Here is a 17,780-nt window from a genome sequence, read left to right as displayed (position 1 = left end):
CCGAGGCTCCCTGGCGCGGCAGCCGCCGGGAAGGGCAGGTGCGGACTGCGGTGGCAAGGTGTTTTCTTTGGAGGGGGGAAGGGAGGGCTACGTAGTTCATTCAAGTTGGTTTTATAATGAAGGGCGCTGGGGAAGACGGGGAACCGGGTCACTGATTTATTGTAACAGAGGATTTAGCGGCCCGCTAACTGCTTTGCAGTCGCGCTGTGTCACATGCGGTGCCTGATCTCTTCCTTTCCCTCCGAGCTGCGGTTGCTTTTCTTGCAAAGTTCAAATGCTGCTGTCTGAATCCTGGCTTTCCACGCATTTTAGTGGGGAAGATGATTTAGTGTGCTTTAATTCCTCCCTGCCCGTATTTGAGGAAGAAAAGAAAATCGAACCATTTGCAGTTAATTTCAAACAATGAGCGCGATTGTAAAGACACAAAGGCAATGTTTGATTTACTGTAATAATGTAATTATAGCCCTGGAGTATCAGAATTAAGGCTGTAGCCATTCATGGGCATAAGCGGTTCTTTGGAGGAATTCTTTCCTCCTTTGCATTGCTGAAGCTGAAGAGAGGGGAGGCAAGGTTTGAAAGTGCAGACGTTTGGAAAAGTGCAAGCTTATTTCTGTGGCAGCTGTTTATCAGCACTTCTAGTGTGAGTTCACAATGATTCATTTAAGAAGGAGCTACCGCTTTCTTAAAAACAAACACAAAAGCTCAAGGAAAAGGGTTGGCTTTGTCTGAAGCCGGTGGAAGACACCAGCTGCTAACAGAACCGCTGGTTTGCTGACTGCCCGGATAAGGCCGTTTCATCTGGCTTATTTAGCTTTAGTGTAAAGTTAAAACACGCAGATGAAATACCGAGATGGCATCAACACTAAAAAAGTCACCATCTGAGTTATGATGTCAAAGCAGTTTCTATGTGAATTGGTTCAGTTAGCTCTAGTGTATTTGTCTGATTTGTTTTAAATGGTCATGATTACAGTGAGAATATTTATCACTTAGAAAATTCATTGAATAAAATAGCACTGAAAAGAATACCTCGCTTGCTGTTGACAAGTTCAGTAGACTTAAGATGTGCTAGCCGGTCATGATATTTTTAAATACCTATTTTTAAATAAGGTTTTCTTTTCTTTACATGTGATAATTAACAGACACTTTACCCTGATCGTTTCTCTATACATATGCGTAGCCAGCGGGATAGGGTAGTTTTAATTTTAATGTGAGAATTACAATAGTAAAGCTTTGTATACAGTTTGCTTATTCCAAGTGGAAGTAGACGGTCTTTCCAAGTCTGAAGAAGGTCAATATACAATTAATTTCCAGTGCAGATACATTTGCATAGGGAGTGTATGGACTCGAAGGTCTGGTCCTTCCCCATCCTTCTTGCATGAAACCGCTGTTGTTTTCACAGAAAGGAGGGAGGAGGGGAGATCAAGCCATGGTGGAAACAGCTACTCATGGACCTCTTCCCTGTTGCCAGCGGGTGGGTGTTGAATCCCCTTTGTGGTGGCAGTGGTGCAGGATTCCCAGCAACAAGCCTTGATCTGCAGTTGGCTAGAGTTTGACCGTGACAGCTTTGGGAGCGGCTGGCCTGGAAGGAGTGCTGGGACTGCTGATACCAGCTGGTGGGTGACTACATGGAGAATTTGTCATGCTGAATTTTGGATGGGGCAGCGGAAGTTCACAGCTCTTGGGAGCAAACCTTTCAAAACCAAGCGCCTAATGAGGATTAACCTTCCAGGCTGGGGCTGGGGCTGGCTGGGGTCTGGCCAGGCGCTCCACATGCAGCCATCAGTAGGGGGGTTGGTTTAGACCGGGAATTTTTTCTAATGTTTTTCTAAAGTAGCTCAGTTGAGCTGCTCTTGGGGCAGGTTGGCTAAAGATGAATGAATGAGGCCACCACACATGGTGCAAGACCGGGCTGACACCATCTGTTTAACTGGCGTTAGGATCAGAGGAGCTTCAGGTCACGGGCAGACGAGCCTGCCAAATCCTGGTGAGGTGGCAGGAGAGGTTTGCACTGCTCGCTCGCTACCTCGTTCCTCTGGTAAAGCTGCCACCACGGCTGCCCAGCGAGCAGAGATGGAACTGCTTCTTTGTCCCAGTCACTCCACTGCTTGACGTTGCCGTAGGTGCACCTTGCAGGACACAAGGTGTCTACGTCACTTGGGCATCCTTCAAAATTGTTAGTGGTGGTCGATATAGGGTGTCAGCACTGGACGTTTACATGGGTGGAGAGAAAAAAAGCAGGCAGTGCCACCTACTGATGGCTCGGTGGAGACAGCTCGCTGCTGCTAACAGATGTCCCCACAGCCCCAAGGAGCTCGGGGTGGAGTGGAGAAGGGCAGAGAGAGCAGACAGATGCGGTTTGGCGAGGAAAGAAGAATTACACAAAGTGCTTCTTTATTGCGAGACTGCTTCCCAAAAGGCCCAGATGTTATCCTGCACTTTTAGGAGTGAAGAAAGGATCTGTTAACAAGAACTCCAGAGCTGCTGTAAGTGCAGAGCTGATACAATTGCAAACCGGCTCTAACCGTTCATGTCACTGGAAGGCAAGCTGTGCATCTTGATGCTGAAGTCGCCAAATAACGGGTTTCCCCATTGAATTGCATGGGATGGCAGAGGGTGTTCAACTTGCAAAGCTGTTGGCAGGAGCAGCTTTCCATAAGGCACGTGCCATCACATAAGTTAAAAGGGCTACATAGTCCGTCCTTTTGAAAGCAGCATTCATAAAACTAATCCCAATCATTTGTTAAATGATTTCTATGATTGCTTCTCAGTTTTATGTGCCATGTAAATAATTCCAGAAGACTCTGGTTTGAATTTCTGCCTCCTTTATGGGAGTTGATGACTTGCAACCTCATCCAGTTTCCTTCAGGGGAGCCCAGCGCTGCTCCTTTTGCGCAGCGGCTCGGGAAGATCACTGATCGCCACGGGATGCTGTGGGTACGATCAAGTTCTCCCTTGCTGCTTGCCTTTTTTCATAGGCAAGCAGCCTATGACAATGAGTGAACAAGGCCACTCCATCCTGTGAGTATCCTGGCCTGGAAATTAGTTACGACGAGGGCAGAATTGCAAGGGAAAGCACATGTTTTTTAGAGTTTCTCTTTTCACTCCCTCCCTCCCCCCAAATGTGAGGTAGCTAGGTAAACCTCCCTGGTGTCCAGTGATAGGATGAGTGGGAATGGTTCAAAGCTGCTCCAGGAGAGGTTTAGACTGGACATTAAGAAGCATTTCTTTACCGAGAGGGTGGTCAAACACTGGAATGGTCTTCCTAGAGAGGTGGTCGATGCCCCACGTCTGTCAGTGTTTAAGAGGCATTTGGACAATGCTCTTAATAACATGCTTTAACTTTTGATAAGCCCTGAAGTGGTCAGGCAGTTGGATTAGATGATCGTTGCAGGTCCCTTCCAACTGAACCTATCCTATCCTATCCTATCCTATCCTATTCCAACTGAACCTATCCTATCCTATCCTATCCTATCCTGCAACAGATGGTTGTGGGCCTTTTGTACGTGCTCTGTCTTCTTGTTGCAGCCATATTTTGGGAAGGGCCGGTAGGGCTGTGGTGGTTAGCCAAGGAGGCAGGAGATGACCCCTGGAAGGGCAGAGCTCTGCTCCTCTGGCCCTCTGCTCGTTGCGCAGACACAGAGAGTGTTGGTGGACTCAGACGTAAGCTGACCCACACTTAGAAGTGTTGCAGCCCTGGCTTATGAAGTGTCTGTGTCAGACATACAAGCTGGCTTTTTTAAAGGTCTTTTTCATGGATTTTTGTGCCAACACAGTCATCTGATGCTTCAGTTCAGTGCCTTGTGGCATCTAACTCCCATTGCAGTTTTTCATTTCTGTGGTGGCCATTAAAAACTTGACAAGAACTAGTTCTCACAGGCACTATGCTAATACTAATATTGACTCTAGACTAATTTTAAAGGAGTTGTTATTTTTTGTCACACTCAGCTGAACCACTCAGTTTAGGTAGTAGACACCAAACATGGATGTTTTATATTGTTTTAGGCCAAATGTGGAACAACATACTTTGGAAAGAGTTGCTTTTTTCTTGGACTCTGTAGCTGCAGATAGACTCCTAGCTTATTTTAAAGCTTGCCATGTTAAAGTACACAGTGATATGGCTCAGGCACCTCAGAAAGAAGAATTATACAGATGGGTCTAATGAATCCAAGTCAAGCTTTTCCACACATGCGATGCACAGAGGTTGATAGTTTTGTAATGCAAAATCACATCATAACGAAGGGTTAATCTGGCAACGCAGGGGAACTGAATACAGTCCTGTGGATGGAGGTCAGGGGAGCTTCTGGTCTGGCTATTTACAAGATAATGAACTGCACCTCCAGTGATACCAGCCCGTTTCCATTGAAATCATGGTTGTATGAGTGATATATTTGTCTTCACTGGAAGGCTTTGCAAGAGTAGGCTACTTGTGTGACTAAATATTTGCAGAGTTGGGCCTTGAGCTTGTGCAGTGCAATGCAAATTCAAAGTGCTGTAAATGTTTTTAGTAGAGGAATTTTCCACTTCAGAGTGTAAGGAAAGCAGGGAGAGTAAAACGGAGATAACGTTACTAAATCATAAGATTATAGCCAAGATAATATGTGTCAGAACAGCAGGTATATATGGATATGTATACACACATATACGTATAAAATATATGGAGATGTCTGTGGACCTCTGTGGATATACTAACAGAAATGGTTAGATATACATACGTGTGTGTTTCTAAGTAATACATGCCAATTTTTCTATTAATGAACTTCCATGTTTAGTAACAGTGCCAGGTATGAGATTCTTGTACCTTCTAGCTCTTCTGGAGTTTAGTGCTAATCGTAATAATGCATTTGTAAATAAAAGCCTAGGCAGAGCTGTGAATTTAGAGTTCAATATTTGAATTACCCACTGCTTGCTCTCGGTTCCAGTATCCAGCAGCAGAGGAAACCCTGCCTCGCAGCTGTCAGCACACAGTTTTGGTCCTGCTCTTAAAAGGTTCTGCGTGGTGCTGGGGACACCCTGTATGAAAGTCTTTTTCCAGTGAAGCTCAGCACTTGGCAGGGCTTGATTGCTAGATTTCAATGAGGAAAATCAATACACTTTTCGTGCATCATCTCTATATATCCTGTAGCAGGAAGGTTGATGTTGGATCGATCTTAATAAAGTTTAGGCCTTTCAGGGAACCCATCCTTTTTCCAGGGAGATGCATGTTACAGGTTTGCAGATGCTTCTGGGCTGACTAGGTATGGCAAGATATAAAAATATTTTAATATATAAAAAACATATTAAAATGTATGTACAAATATGTGTATATATTATATATAGAAACACACATATGCATATATATCATATATACACAAATATATACATATATGTGCTTGTGTGTATGTGTATATTTATATATGTATATACCATCAGCAATGAAGGGAAATACTTAAAGCCCAAGGGCTGACTAGATCTTAGAGTGACATAGACGTCTCAAAACATGTATTGGTAAATCATAGCTGTATCAAGCAGTGTGGTATGTTCCTGCTCTTGCAGGGACTGTCCCAGTGCTCCAGGAATGAAAGGTGGATCCAAGTATTGGATGCATAAAAAATATTACATTCACTTTGATAGCAATAAAGGGGCAAGAGCTTCTAAAAATCTGCTGTTCTGCTTTTGACATGTAGCAGCTCAAACAAACGGCTCATCAAATGGCTAGCAATGTCAGAGGGAGCTTTTTATTTCCCCTGGGCACCAAGTCACTACAAAATACAGTCTTGACACAAGGAGTTTTGATTAAGTAACCGTGTGCCCATGTATTCTTGAAATTAAAGGCTGTGGCAAGTGTTGACTACTGTTGCTCTTCATAGAAGTGAGATTTTTTTTTTTAATTGCCCTTTTCTATTGTGGGCAGCAGCTAGGCCTTACTGTAGTTAGTTTGGGCAAGTCCGGATGAAAAGTGATGAGAATTAGGTTTCTAGAAGTTACTTCTGATGTAATGCAGTTGAGTGTGTCACTTACATTACAGCTGGAAATAGTGTTCTCGAAGTTCCTGTTCCTGGAGTCATGGAAATCTCATGTTCGTTAAAGAAAAAAGGGGGAAATTTCCAGCTTTTATGGTTGTAGAGAAAAATCTAAAATTTGTCAACATCAAGGGTAGAACCTAGCAAGGCAAAGAAAAAGATTCACGGTGTGTTGTAATTGTTAGGAAAATGGCCTGATCTTTACAGGGGAGTTTTGCCCTCCAGTAGCCGGGGCAGCGGTTGTGCCGCAGCCCGGCAGTCGGGCAGAGCCAAGCCGGCCGAGTCCCGGTTGGGGAAGGTGGCCAGGCCCCCCGTTCCCGGCTGAGCAACCTCTCTAAATGAAATGTAACACTTTGGTGGAGGTTCTGGCTTGATATTTATTTTTCTGAAAATCCGGCTAGGGTGCCTACACTAATGCAGGAGGGCCCGTTGTTTGCACAGACTTAGCCTGCTGATGACAGCTTAATAAGCTCCTTTATTTTGTGTTTTTATTCAGTAAGCTTGTCGGCTTTTGTGTAGGGTCTGACCTCTGCTTTCGCCCTCCCCCCCCCGCCCCAGCTCCTCTGAAAGGGGCACCTCTGTCCCCATAATTTGTAGTAAAAGGGAATTGTAAAGGGAGGTGAACTGACCGGCTGTAGGGATATGGGCTTCTAGAAAGCAATATAGCTTTCGCAGGGGCTGACCCCGTGTGCCCAACGTGCCTAAAAACTATTGAAGTCAGCGGGAGTTTTGGGTGCATAAAGGCTAATGCAGGACCGAGCCTTTATGACTGAGAAAATCCAAACAGCGAGGGAAGGATTCGGTAAACAGGGCTACTCGAAATGAATTACGGCATATGATGTGAGAACAGGTCAACATTTCATATCTGGCATATGTTTTTCTAAACAGACAGAAAGGCATCCCACTATTGTGACTGTTTGCTATTAGATTCTACACAAAAATATATTGGGGTGGCATTTAAATGCAGTGACTCGAGATAGCAAAAAGATGTGGGATTGTATTTCTTTCCATTCATTTAATTGGAACCATGCTGAAAAGGCGTATGAAAACCATCACTCTTGAATATATCTAAAGTGTAGCTTTGCAACGCTGAGAATGATGTCCAACCTAATAGAATTTTAGATAGGGGAGATATTTTGGCTCATCTTTTGCTTCCAGCTATATTCAGTTTCCCCGTGTGGTTATTTTTCTTGTTATTGTATGCATCCAGCTATCTGTTTCTTACTTCACCGTCTGGGAATACAAACCATTTTGTCTCATTTCAGACCTTAAAATGGATTGGACAAAAACAAAAGGAAGGGGGAAAAAAAAAGTATTTTGCGTAGTACCTCTGTACTTGTTTCTGTCTCTTAATAAGTCAGCTGCTTAAACAAAAGGCCTAAGAATTACTGTCTTGGAATATTTTGCATCTATATATATTCTGTACTTTGTAACATCTGTATGCTGGGTGGTGGTTCATCAGGAGGGGATGAATGTAACCATTTTAGATGCTTAACTGGCTGTTGGGACTTGCCCAGTTTGTAATCATGGTAATTGCACATACAAATATGGCCACGTAATTACATGTGCATTTTTGCATTTAGTTTCAGGAGTTCGTTTAGAAAAGTAGAAGTACGGCCCAGTAAATCCTTTATATCTCAGACTTCTGTGCTTTTATAACTCTATATAATTATGTAATAACACTGCATCTGGAGAGGTTTCACTTAAGGAAAAGCAATAAAGGGCTCAGGTTGGATTATATATTTTTTGAGTTAGACCTACACTAACTTGCTCAGTACTGTTTTTCAGCTTGTAAGATTGATTAAGTTCAGCAGTACTTACGCAAGAAAATTTTCTTGTGAGAATAAAGAGCAGTTTAATATGAAACCAAAACTGGATCAGGTCATTTAAGCTTCCACAATGACTGAAGTGATTAAATGGGTATTAATATAGTAAAATATACACCAAATACTCAGATACTTGGGCAGTGAAGACTTTTGCCAAGGTACAAATTGGATACTAAAATGAAAGAATTACTTGCGAGCGAAGTTCCAGCTCTCTTGAGAACAGATCTAAATCATTATTATTACTATTGGCATTCATGGATTGAGATAAAATAGACACAAATAGATACTGTAATTCATTTCTACTTTTGTGTTCATATGCACATAAATAGATAGTAAGAAAACTTCTCAATATTTAGTGTGTACAGATATGTATGTGTTATGTTTTTATAATCAAATGAACGTATAATTGTTGTTTGTCGTCCATATTTCTGTCCCTGGAATGGTTTTCACAAACGTTGAGAATGCGTAATGAAGACTGAGATCTTTTTTGTATTCAGTGTTACTGTGAACCAACAGTGACTGCGGTACTGTCATTTCCCAGTCTGGATTGCTTGCTAATTTCCCGTATGGCTTTTTCCCCAACGGATAGTATTACTGCGCTGAAGACAAGCACTAAACTCTGCAGATGATACGGAAACAGATGTTAGATTTTGACACTCAGAAGTGAGGGTTTTCAAACCTACCGAGCTGCCTCTTGCCTTCTTAGTCTGCCCCCACACCCCCACGCAAGAGAGACGTGAAACACCTCGTAAGAACAGCAGAATCCAGCTTGTCTCTGAGAAAAGATATATATTGTGTTAAATATTTTAATTTAATTTCATTTTTTTGTTAGTTCAGAAGGCTTAAACAGAATTGTGCTGATGTGATCCTCTAAGATAGTTAGCGGCACACAAAGATTTAACTCCTGTCAATAAGCTGCACAAAAATGGCGTCACGGATGCTAAGGAACAAACCCAAGTCTGGCCTGAATGGCTCTAGATTAAGAAATGATTGCTGTTGCAATCTTTGTCATGGTTGTGGCCGTAAAGAGAAAGGTCCCTTGTCCTATTTCAAATGTTCATATTGGCATCTATCACAAATTCTCTTGTGCATCGATGCCAAAATCTTTTCGGCATGTTTTAAAATAAAATCTTCTAGCTCTTTTTTTGTTTAGGTTGATGTCCATGTTTAAGCAGCTGTTTTGAAACGCAGCACCATTTTTACACCAAAAAGAAAAATTGTTTACTTCTTTTACATTTTTTGGCACCCTTTTTTCCTTTAAATGTAGACAGCTACAGTCAGAGCTAGCAGAACGGTTCATAACAAACGCTGTATTTACTGCTGTCTTTGCTTTTCTGTCTGGGAGGGTCACAAGCCGTAAGAATGTGCTTGATACTCGAATCTGCTCACAGGGGTTGTGTTCAGCCTCACCCCGCTCCCTCCAGCAATGGCACTTTCTAGTCTGGCTCTCTGCTTTCCTGGTGAATTAGGGTCGGTCACCATTCTTGTCTGCATGAGCCTGGCTACTTCTGCAGGGCCATATCCGAGTCCCCTCCGCTCAGAGGAGACCCCCATCATCTTCCCTGAGCTTTTTAAAACTGAGAGGTTTGAAAAGTCAAATTACTCAGGGCAAGGCAGTAGAGGAATAGCAGCAGGGCATTTTTTAATGCTGCATTTTCACACAGACCCTTTTACTGTATGGTTTATTTGACTGGGGGCAGAGATTACATTTAATTTTATTTCATGTGCATGCTGTTCTGGCTGGAAAGTTGCAATCAGATCCTTATCAGGCTCATTTAACTGCCTCTCTGCCAGGGCTTGGCAGGGAGTTTGTAAAAGCCTGTCCCCCAGCCCTGTCAGACATTGTCCCACTCCATATAAAGCAAGACATCTCTTCTCCACAGTCTTTAAATATTCTTCTTGTGCAATTATTTGTGCAAGTGAAAATTAATCATTCAAATGTCTTTGGAAAGTAAATACAAGAAGGAGCTGGAGCATGGCCAAAATTGCCACTTAAATGCTTTTAAATTGAAGAAGCTACTGGCAGATAATATTTTGGAGTATTTGCCGTTCTTTAACGATACTGCACACAAAAGTCCACCGAGTATAGTGAGAGGCAATTTCTGTCTGGGAAAAGATAAGTTTTGGCATTTCAATTGCTTTTCAAGCTACCGTGTCATTGAAATACACATTGCCACTCAATGCACAAACAGTAGTCCTATGGGAAATGTCATTAAAAGCTATTTTGTGATGTCTTTTGAGCAGAAAATCAGTCTTATTTAGCCAAGTATTGCATAGGCTAAACTACTTTTCCTCAAATAGAATTCTGCTTCTGCATTCATGGATATTTTAATCTTTTTTTTTTTCTCTTAAACATTCATTGGTATAAGATCCTGTACAGAGGGGTATGCAGCGGGCACTTCACTGGCCTTGTGCTGTTACGATGCCCACAAGAGACTCTGCTAGCTAATTTGGGAGTTTCAAGGGAGCGTCACTCAAATGAGAGGATACAAAAGCTACTGGGCGGACTTCAAGGCAATACAATGTGTAGACCTCAGAGCCGTGTAAGAAATGCTCACTTTGCACCTCATCCACGGAGAAATGTAAAAACATGCCAAGATACGTTACACTGATAGTGCCTGGTTGTGATTTTTTTCAGCTCTATGGCTATTGTTACCAAGATAGCAATGACATCCCAGACACGCTGACGACCATCACTGAACTAGGCTCGCCTTTAGAGATGATTCAGCTTTTACAGACTTCCTGGGAAGACAGATTTCGAGTGAGTAACAACTGTTTTAAAAGGACTTTTGAGAGAGCGATGAATGCAAAATAACATCAAGCATGAAATGGGTTATGTACTATGAGTGCAATTCACATTTATTAAACGTTTGCTTCGGTTATGATTACATCTCGGTTTAGAAACAACATTTAGCATTCCCTTTCAGCAGCGTTTAAGATATTGTGCTATTTTGTCTGTCGATGTTATCTAATTGTAGCCGGTTATATGCTTTTTACATGATAGCTTCAAACATTTCTTACTTGTTAAAGCTCGAGGCCCAGGATTTTTGGCATTGAGGTTTGTGCTCTGCAACTGGGATTTAAACAATAGGAGGATGTTACATTTCTCTCCTGATCTTATCATAGGTTGGTTTTTTAATTGTTTTCTACTGCTTCCTGCTCTGTTTGTCTTTTACTGGGGGAAGAGTGAAATAAATGTACACAAATCTCAAGCCCGGGTTGTCCACCGCGTTGGCAGTTTACCAGGAGCACAAAGGTCACACTTAATTTGTCCAAAATGAAGCCAGACTGCAGCAGTGCTTTGATCAAGACAGCGCTGTCTCGTTCAGTGTATATTGGGATGTGTCGTCGGCCGAGGTTAACTCCCTAAGACGTTGCAAGGCAGCAGCAGTCTTCATCTAAAACGCTTTGGATTGCATGGCTACATCTGTACCAGAAAACTAAAAGTAGGCCTGACTGATCTCGGAGACGAACCAGCAAGGTGTGCAGCCCACGTCTGTACTATTGAATTCTTGCTCTCCCTGAAGGCTGGGCGGCTGCACGCAGGACGCCCATCAGAAATGGTCCCTGGGCCGTGCCGGGTCGCATCTGGGGACTGTGCGGGAGAGCAGCCTTGGTCCCGGTCAGACCCGGGCCAGAGACCGTGCTAGCAAGTGTGCGTGTGGGATTAAGTTTCTGTGCCTAGGAATGTTCCCTGGCAGAGTTTATTTTACTAATATAGATGGAGCAAATGTGTTCCCTGCGCTAAGCTTCAGCTCCCTTTTCCTGAAAGAAGTACTTAGTTAAGTGGTAGAGGTACTCGTCACGGCTCCCGAAATACAGGACCTGTCTTTGGCTCATCTGATCCAGGGAATGCAAATAACGGACTGTGATGGCAACTGCGTACAAAGTAAATGACCAAGAGATCTGTTAGGTTATGGGTAATAAACAGGAAAGTTTCCTTCCAGCATGGATATTTCTGAGTGAGTAATTGCAAAGGGAGATGAAGGAGAGTTAGATGAAGGTGCTGAGCTGATTCACAGAGGTGGAATTACAGATGAAACATTCCTGTGACCGCTGTAATGATGTCTTAGATAACGTCATGCTCATTAGCTTGTCTAGGATGCAATTAACGCAGAGAAGAAGGAGGAGATAAAACTCTATCTTCTTGATATGTGAGACTTGTTTGTGGTCCAGACCTGAAAACGTCTGCATAAATAAATATTGACCTTATTCCTACAAATAATTTCCTTGTGTTGAAGGACTCGGCAGGAAGCTTGCTCCCCAGATCAGCACCTCTGCGCTCAGCAGAGCTGTGTGATACTGAGCAAAGCCTTCATCTGTGTGCTTAAAGCTTGTCCTACAGAGGCATTTGCAGTCCCAGGCTGGCACAGGTACCCAGGGGCAGCAGCCCATCGGGGCTCAGCCTGGTCACAGAGGCTGCCAGTGCAGGAGCAGGGGCATATTGCGGGATGGCACATGCATGAATCCTGTGTCCTTCCAGAGGGAGGAAAGGGTGGTCCAAGCCTGGTGTCCCATAACCAGGCCTGTGTTCATCTACACCTACAGGCATCTCCATGTGAACTGTGGTATCCTGTAAGTAGGATAAAAATGTTCTAGTCTGGTCAAGCAGGAGAATGCTTATAGAAGTGTGAGATAGTCCTCATGTCCCACAGGTGAAGGGTCTGTGAGGGATAACTTCAGACATGCTCAGCTTTCTTATGAAGGACGCATTAAGGTGCTCCCCCGAGTATACCGTTTATGCCCCAAGATTGGATTTGGATTTGACTACTTAAATGCACGTGGCCTTAATGGTGCATTTGTTTTCTTTTTTAAAAGAAAACAAAGATTATATATAAACAATAAAAAGCTTGCTAGACTGGATAAGACCTGTTATTAATTTAATACATAGAATAAAAATTCCAGTATTTAACTGTGTTCATATTAATGCTACGTTTGCATTCGTATATTATATAGTGCGCTCTAAAGGAATGCATGAATTGAAAACAGTACTTTGGTAAGGGGGCTGACTTCAACGTTCATCAAGTTTGCTGTCTAGTAATAGTTACTCAGGTTTCTAACGTGCAATTAAAAAGTGCAGCATCAGCACAGAGCTCCCACCCCAGCCTCAAAGTGGCACATGAGGGTCCACCAAGGTAGACCCACCAAGGCAGATGGATATATATGCTTACCCTGAGGCACAGTGAAGAGTTACAGAGAAGCTGTGGAGCTCCTCTTTCTGGGAATTTGCTTCCTTCTCCCCTGTAAAAAGGCAAACATAAAGAATCAGTGGAAAAAAATTACAAAAGCAGCCAAAAGGCGGGATCACTATGGAGGCAATACAGAGACCATCTGTAGTTGGAGCTCCAGGCGTGGGCGCAGGGTGGGCTGGCCAGAACTGCCAGACCTGGAGTTTGTAAAAGAGCAGAATCAGGCTGCATGGTCAAGGCCTGTGCGTAATGTGTTATTAAAAGTTAATGCTTTTATTTCTATTAAAAGTAAGAATAGCAACAATGAGCTCTGCGTCAAGAATAGTGTGGGAAAGCACTGGTAAAGAAGCTTATTTTTGTTTCAAGTCTCTAAGGGTTTTACAATCAACTATGTTAATCCTTTGAAAAATACCTTAGCTGCAGCATTCAGTTTTGAGGATAAGTTATAATGCTTATATTAAGTCATATATTTATGAATATATCTTCAGCTAAAGTGGTTTCATTTATATACTTTGTACTGAGAAAATAACGCAAGGTACCCGCGTTTCTGCATTTCAGATATGTCTCAGCTTAGTTCGGCTTCTGCATTATTTGGCTCATTCTCCTCTTGGTTCCGTGACATTACTGGATTTTCGCCCTCGGCAGTTTGTGATTGTGGATGGGGAACTGAAGGTGACGGATCTGGATGATGCCAGCATCGAGGAGAGCTCTTGCACCAGCAACAGCGACTGCTTTATGGAATTCCCTGCAAGGAACTTCACCCTGCCCTGTTCGGTTGAGGGACGGTGTCAGAGTATGAACGAAAAGAGGAATCTCTACAACGCCTACAGGTACATGGTCGGATAAGGTAAAAGAGAATTAAGAGTGGGCCAAAAGTCTCCAGCATCCTCTGTAGTTATTCACATCAACAAGTATGTATTGTCTCAGAACCATTACCCAAGAGTAAGTGAAGCCATGAATAATTGTTTCGTTTGTGAAAATACGTAGCATTTATAACTTTGGAAATGTTTTGCATACTTTGTGTGTGATTCACCACTCAGTCTAATTTTGCGTTGGTTGAATCCCACTGAATTCTTCACACGAGTAGAAATTTTCATAGGAGTGAAACAGAGGTGCTTGTGGAGGTGGGGGCCCTTTAGCTCTGTGGCGAGACAATTCTTGCAGCTCTTCTTCAGTGTGAGTTAAGAAGGGTCATCACGCGTTTTCCACCACCGGCTGAGGAAAGGGCTGGCTTCAGAGGCAGAGTTAGAGCTCAGCTCTCGCCCTGTGCTCTGGCTTGATGCTCCCTGCCTCACCGGAGCCTGCCTCGGTAGGGTTATAACAGTCCCCGGTGCAGCCACGGGGCCACGAAGAGCACCCTCAGTTGCTGACGATCTGGGGCGTAATCCCAAACCTTTTAGAGCAAGGGCTGCTCCCCTTTGCCCCCCTCCGCTCTGCCCACAGCCCCCGTCTCTGCGTGGGCAGGTGCTGGGGGACTGGCTCCCGGTGCTGCTCCCGCTCTGCAGCAGCGCCGTGCCCGTGATGGGGAACACGTAGGTGATGGGTCACGCTGGACCAGTCGGCCACGCTGAAGAAAGCGTTCAGCCGATGCGTTCGTCTTCCGAATTTAATTTTAAGGGTTTCTCCAAATTTACAGCGGAGTCCTCCTGGGTGATGGCTTTGTGTTTGTGGTCTCGGCTCTCCCCCGTCGGCCATCGCCCCCCTCGGAGGGCTGGGCCGGGATGCTGAGGGAGCCGTGTCACTGCTTTCCGGGGAGCCGAGAGCCGATGTTCAGTGCCGCGCTCCTCCTGCCGCCGCCGCTCCGGCTGCCAGGCGCTGCTGGGGCAGGCGGCCGCCTTGTCTGATCCAGATAGGAGGATGGAAGATCTCAAAGCAATGCTATAATGGTGTGCTCATTTCTTAGACTTCCCTTTCAAGTATCATGCCATTCACTGCCTGCCAGACCACAGCGAAGAGAGGCTGCTCCAAAGAGCGTCTTCTGCTTTGGTCCCAGGGTGCTCACCAGCATGTGTGTTGCATTAGCTGACCACACTGAAATGGGCTGCACCACATGACAGCCATCTGCAGTTGTGCAGCACAGTTTTTAACGTGTCCTGCAAAATTTTCCGTTTCCATTTGCTTGGCTTAAAGATCCTGCTTAGCTTGCTAGCTTTTGATTAAGACCGTTTTACTGGTCTGGCTAAGAAACCTTTAATGGGAAACCCATCCATCTCGGTCGTAAGTGGAGATATGTCTGCGGTGTGGTGGGCTTGCGGCAGGTTGCCGGTCTCGCTGAAGGAAGCAGTCTTTTTCTATTACAGTTCTTAATATTGCCTTTGAACCGCACACCAGTGTGTAACGCACGCACAGTGCCCCAGTGTTCTCAGCCCCTGCTTTTGCTTAATTCAATAGGGACAGTGGGTTTTTGTTCAACAGCAGATTCATGCTATAGTAGGCTGTGACCACCCATGCTAGGGCATTAGTAACAAACTCTGCGCACTTGTCTTGGAAGGCTAAATCGTCCGTTCATTAGGTATAGGCTACTAAACTTCATATTTTCATGGGTGCACTCTGTTGCTGTAGGGTTAGAGATTGCCCTCAGGGAAGGGTTGCTGGTGTAAGGTGGAAGTCAAAAGCAGCAATATGTCAAACACTTCATAAACCCCTTGTAATTTTAAAATACAGCAGGCCCTAGCCTTGAAAGCGTAATCAGCCTATCTAGCTGGTTTCTTTATGAGGTAAATAATTAAAGGAGAGAAAACATTTTGGAAAAAACTCTGCTGTGCAAGAACTGGCCCGTCTTGACTTTCAGATGGTTACCTTCTGTCACAAATGTGTCTTTATGGGTTTTCCTCCAAATGTTTGGAAGAACAATTTTCAAAGCACTGGACAGTTTTAAAAGTAAGGATAATTAATATTTTGAACTATTAACCAATAGCTGAGACAAATTCTCCATCATTGACAATTCTTAAATTAAGATCAGATAGTTCTCAGAAAGAAGAAAGAAAGAAAGAAAGGAAGAAAGGCTGTAGAACAAATGTAAAAGGATCTGACAATCTGTGTTATGCAGATCACAAGGGATGCCACTGGCCCTGCAATCAATGAATAACAAATGTTCCTGCAATTAAGTTGTGCAGGCGCCAGTGTCTCTACATGTCAGAGTTTCACATGTGGGCGTTTGCATTAGAACAAGTCATATATTTCTATAGCCATGGAAAAACAATAACCTCCGTGACTCGCATCCATCCAGCATTTAGCAAAGTAAATGACAGCTACTGAATTTTTGCAAAGAACTATTCACAATCAGTCGGACTCTGCTTTATGGATAATCTCTAAGCAAAAAAAGTGAGGTAAAATTTACCAGACTAATTATTAATTACAAATGTTATGCTGCTCTTTAGATTTCTGTATGTATTTATATTGGCTGTTTCATACTTATCGCTAAGAAAACCTACCTGGGGATAATCCCACTTGGGAAAATCATAAATATTATTTTTGTAAGGGATGAAAAAGGGATTTAAAATCTCAAGGAAACATTCATTGTGTAAGTGGAATATGTCAGCTCAATAATACCTGTGTCTATGATCAATTTTTGCTATCAGTAGCCTAATTTTTTAATTTGTGCTTATGTAAGACGTCGGCTAGTCTCCCTCCTGAGCATGAGTCCCTGGAGGTTTCTGTCTGACAATGTGGTCTCTGTATATGAAAAAGTGTTTACTTTGCTTTGCAGGTTAGATGTAAAGCAGGGCAATTTCCCGATTGTGTTCCTGTTCTGCTCATTACCTAATATTTATGTCTGATAGTTCTGTTTATATTGTCAGATCCTGAACTTTTTTTGTTTTGTTTTTTTTACTACCCCGTTTGCAGTGGGTAGTAATATTGGCAGAGTAATAGAAATTTAAAGGAACAATGTGAAAATTAAGTGTACTTCAGGTGATGGTGAAGGCATATTGTTTCTTCTTTTGTAATTAAAAATGTTGAAATGGAGAATATACATCCATCGATGAATATCTACGTAAATGCATCTTGAATTTAGATAAATGATGAGAACAGAGAAGACATTCTGAATTGCAGTGGCATTAAAACAATAGAAGGCGGCTTTCTCCTGGCAATTCATTTGAAAGTCTAAGAAAACTGTAGAAAAGAAAATAATAGTCAATTATTTGAAATGAGCAGAAATTTGATTTATGCGCTTTCAAGGTTTGAAAAAAACCCCAAGACTTCCGGGGTTGATGGTGTCCTTTTAGTTCATTAACGTACAGACAGCTTTGCAAAGAGTTACAATCCGTGGGGCTTTGTAGCAAATTTCTGTATTAATGGAACATTTACACATAGTTACAAGGCCGCCTTGTATATAACAGCATGGTCTAGGTATGCCAGACAGCTATGTGAATAGTCTCAGCTATATATTTATTTGATTATAGAATACGATTATATTTCCTGAATAGGTCAGTGGCTTATAAGCAATAGGAATTTTATTCCTTATGTTGTTCAGTAGTTACCAGACATTTGTAAACTCTTTTTTTTTTAATTTTTCGATATGGGTTACTTTTCCATTGCAGGTTTTTTTTTACATATCTTCTGCCACACAGTGCGCCATCCTCACTGAGACCGTTACTGGATAAGATAGTCAATGCAACAGGTAATTGCAATAAACATGGTAAAGCCAAGGATTTCCTTTTTTAGTGTGACTATCACGCTTGGGGTGTGGGGGATGCTGCTTTATGTTCACTGCAATAGAACCAGATTGTTTTTCTATCCAAGGTAAAATTCCCCCCATACAGAGA

General features: G+C 43.0%; 1 protein-coding gene across 1 annotated transcript in view; it reads left to right on the top strand.

Moving 5' to 3' along the window:
* Nucleotides 1-2,835: 2,835 nt before the first annotated feature.
* The window catches only part of PKDCC (protein kinase domain containing, cytoplasmic), a 30,261-nt gene continuing 15,316 nt past the window's right edge, over nucleotides 2,836-17,780 (top strand). Inside the window, exons 1-4 of the mRNA XM_009330205.1 lie at nucleotides 2,836-2,934; nucleotides 10,464-10,586; nucleotides 13,573-13,844; nucleotides 17,556-17,635. Of these exons, the coding sequence (XP_009328480.1) occupies nucleotides 2,836-2,934; nucleotides 10,464-10,586; nucleotides 13,573-13,844; nucleotides 17,556-17,635 (574 nt within the window). The remainder of the gene's footprint in view (nucleotides 2,935-10,463; nucleotides 10,587-13,572; nucleotides 13,845-17,555; nucleotides 17,636-17,780) is intronic.

Source organism: Pygoscelis adeliae, unplaced genomic scaffold (assembly GCF_000699105.1).
Source record: "Pygoscelis adeliae isolate BGI_AS28 unplaced genomic scaffold, ASM69910v1 Scaffold308, whole genome shotgun sequence".
Taxonomy (NCBI): Eukaryota; Metazoa; Chordata; class Aves; order Sphenisciformes; family Spheniscidae; genus Pygoscelis; species Pygoscelis adeliae.
Note: the sequence above shows the minus strand (reverse complement) of the source record. Positions and strands in the feature narration are given on the sequence as shown.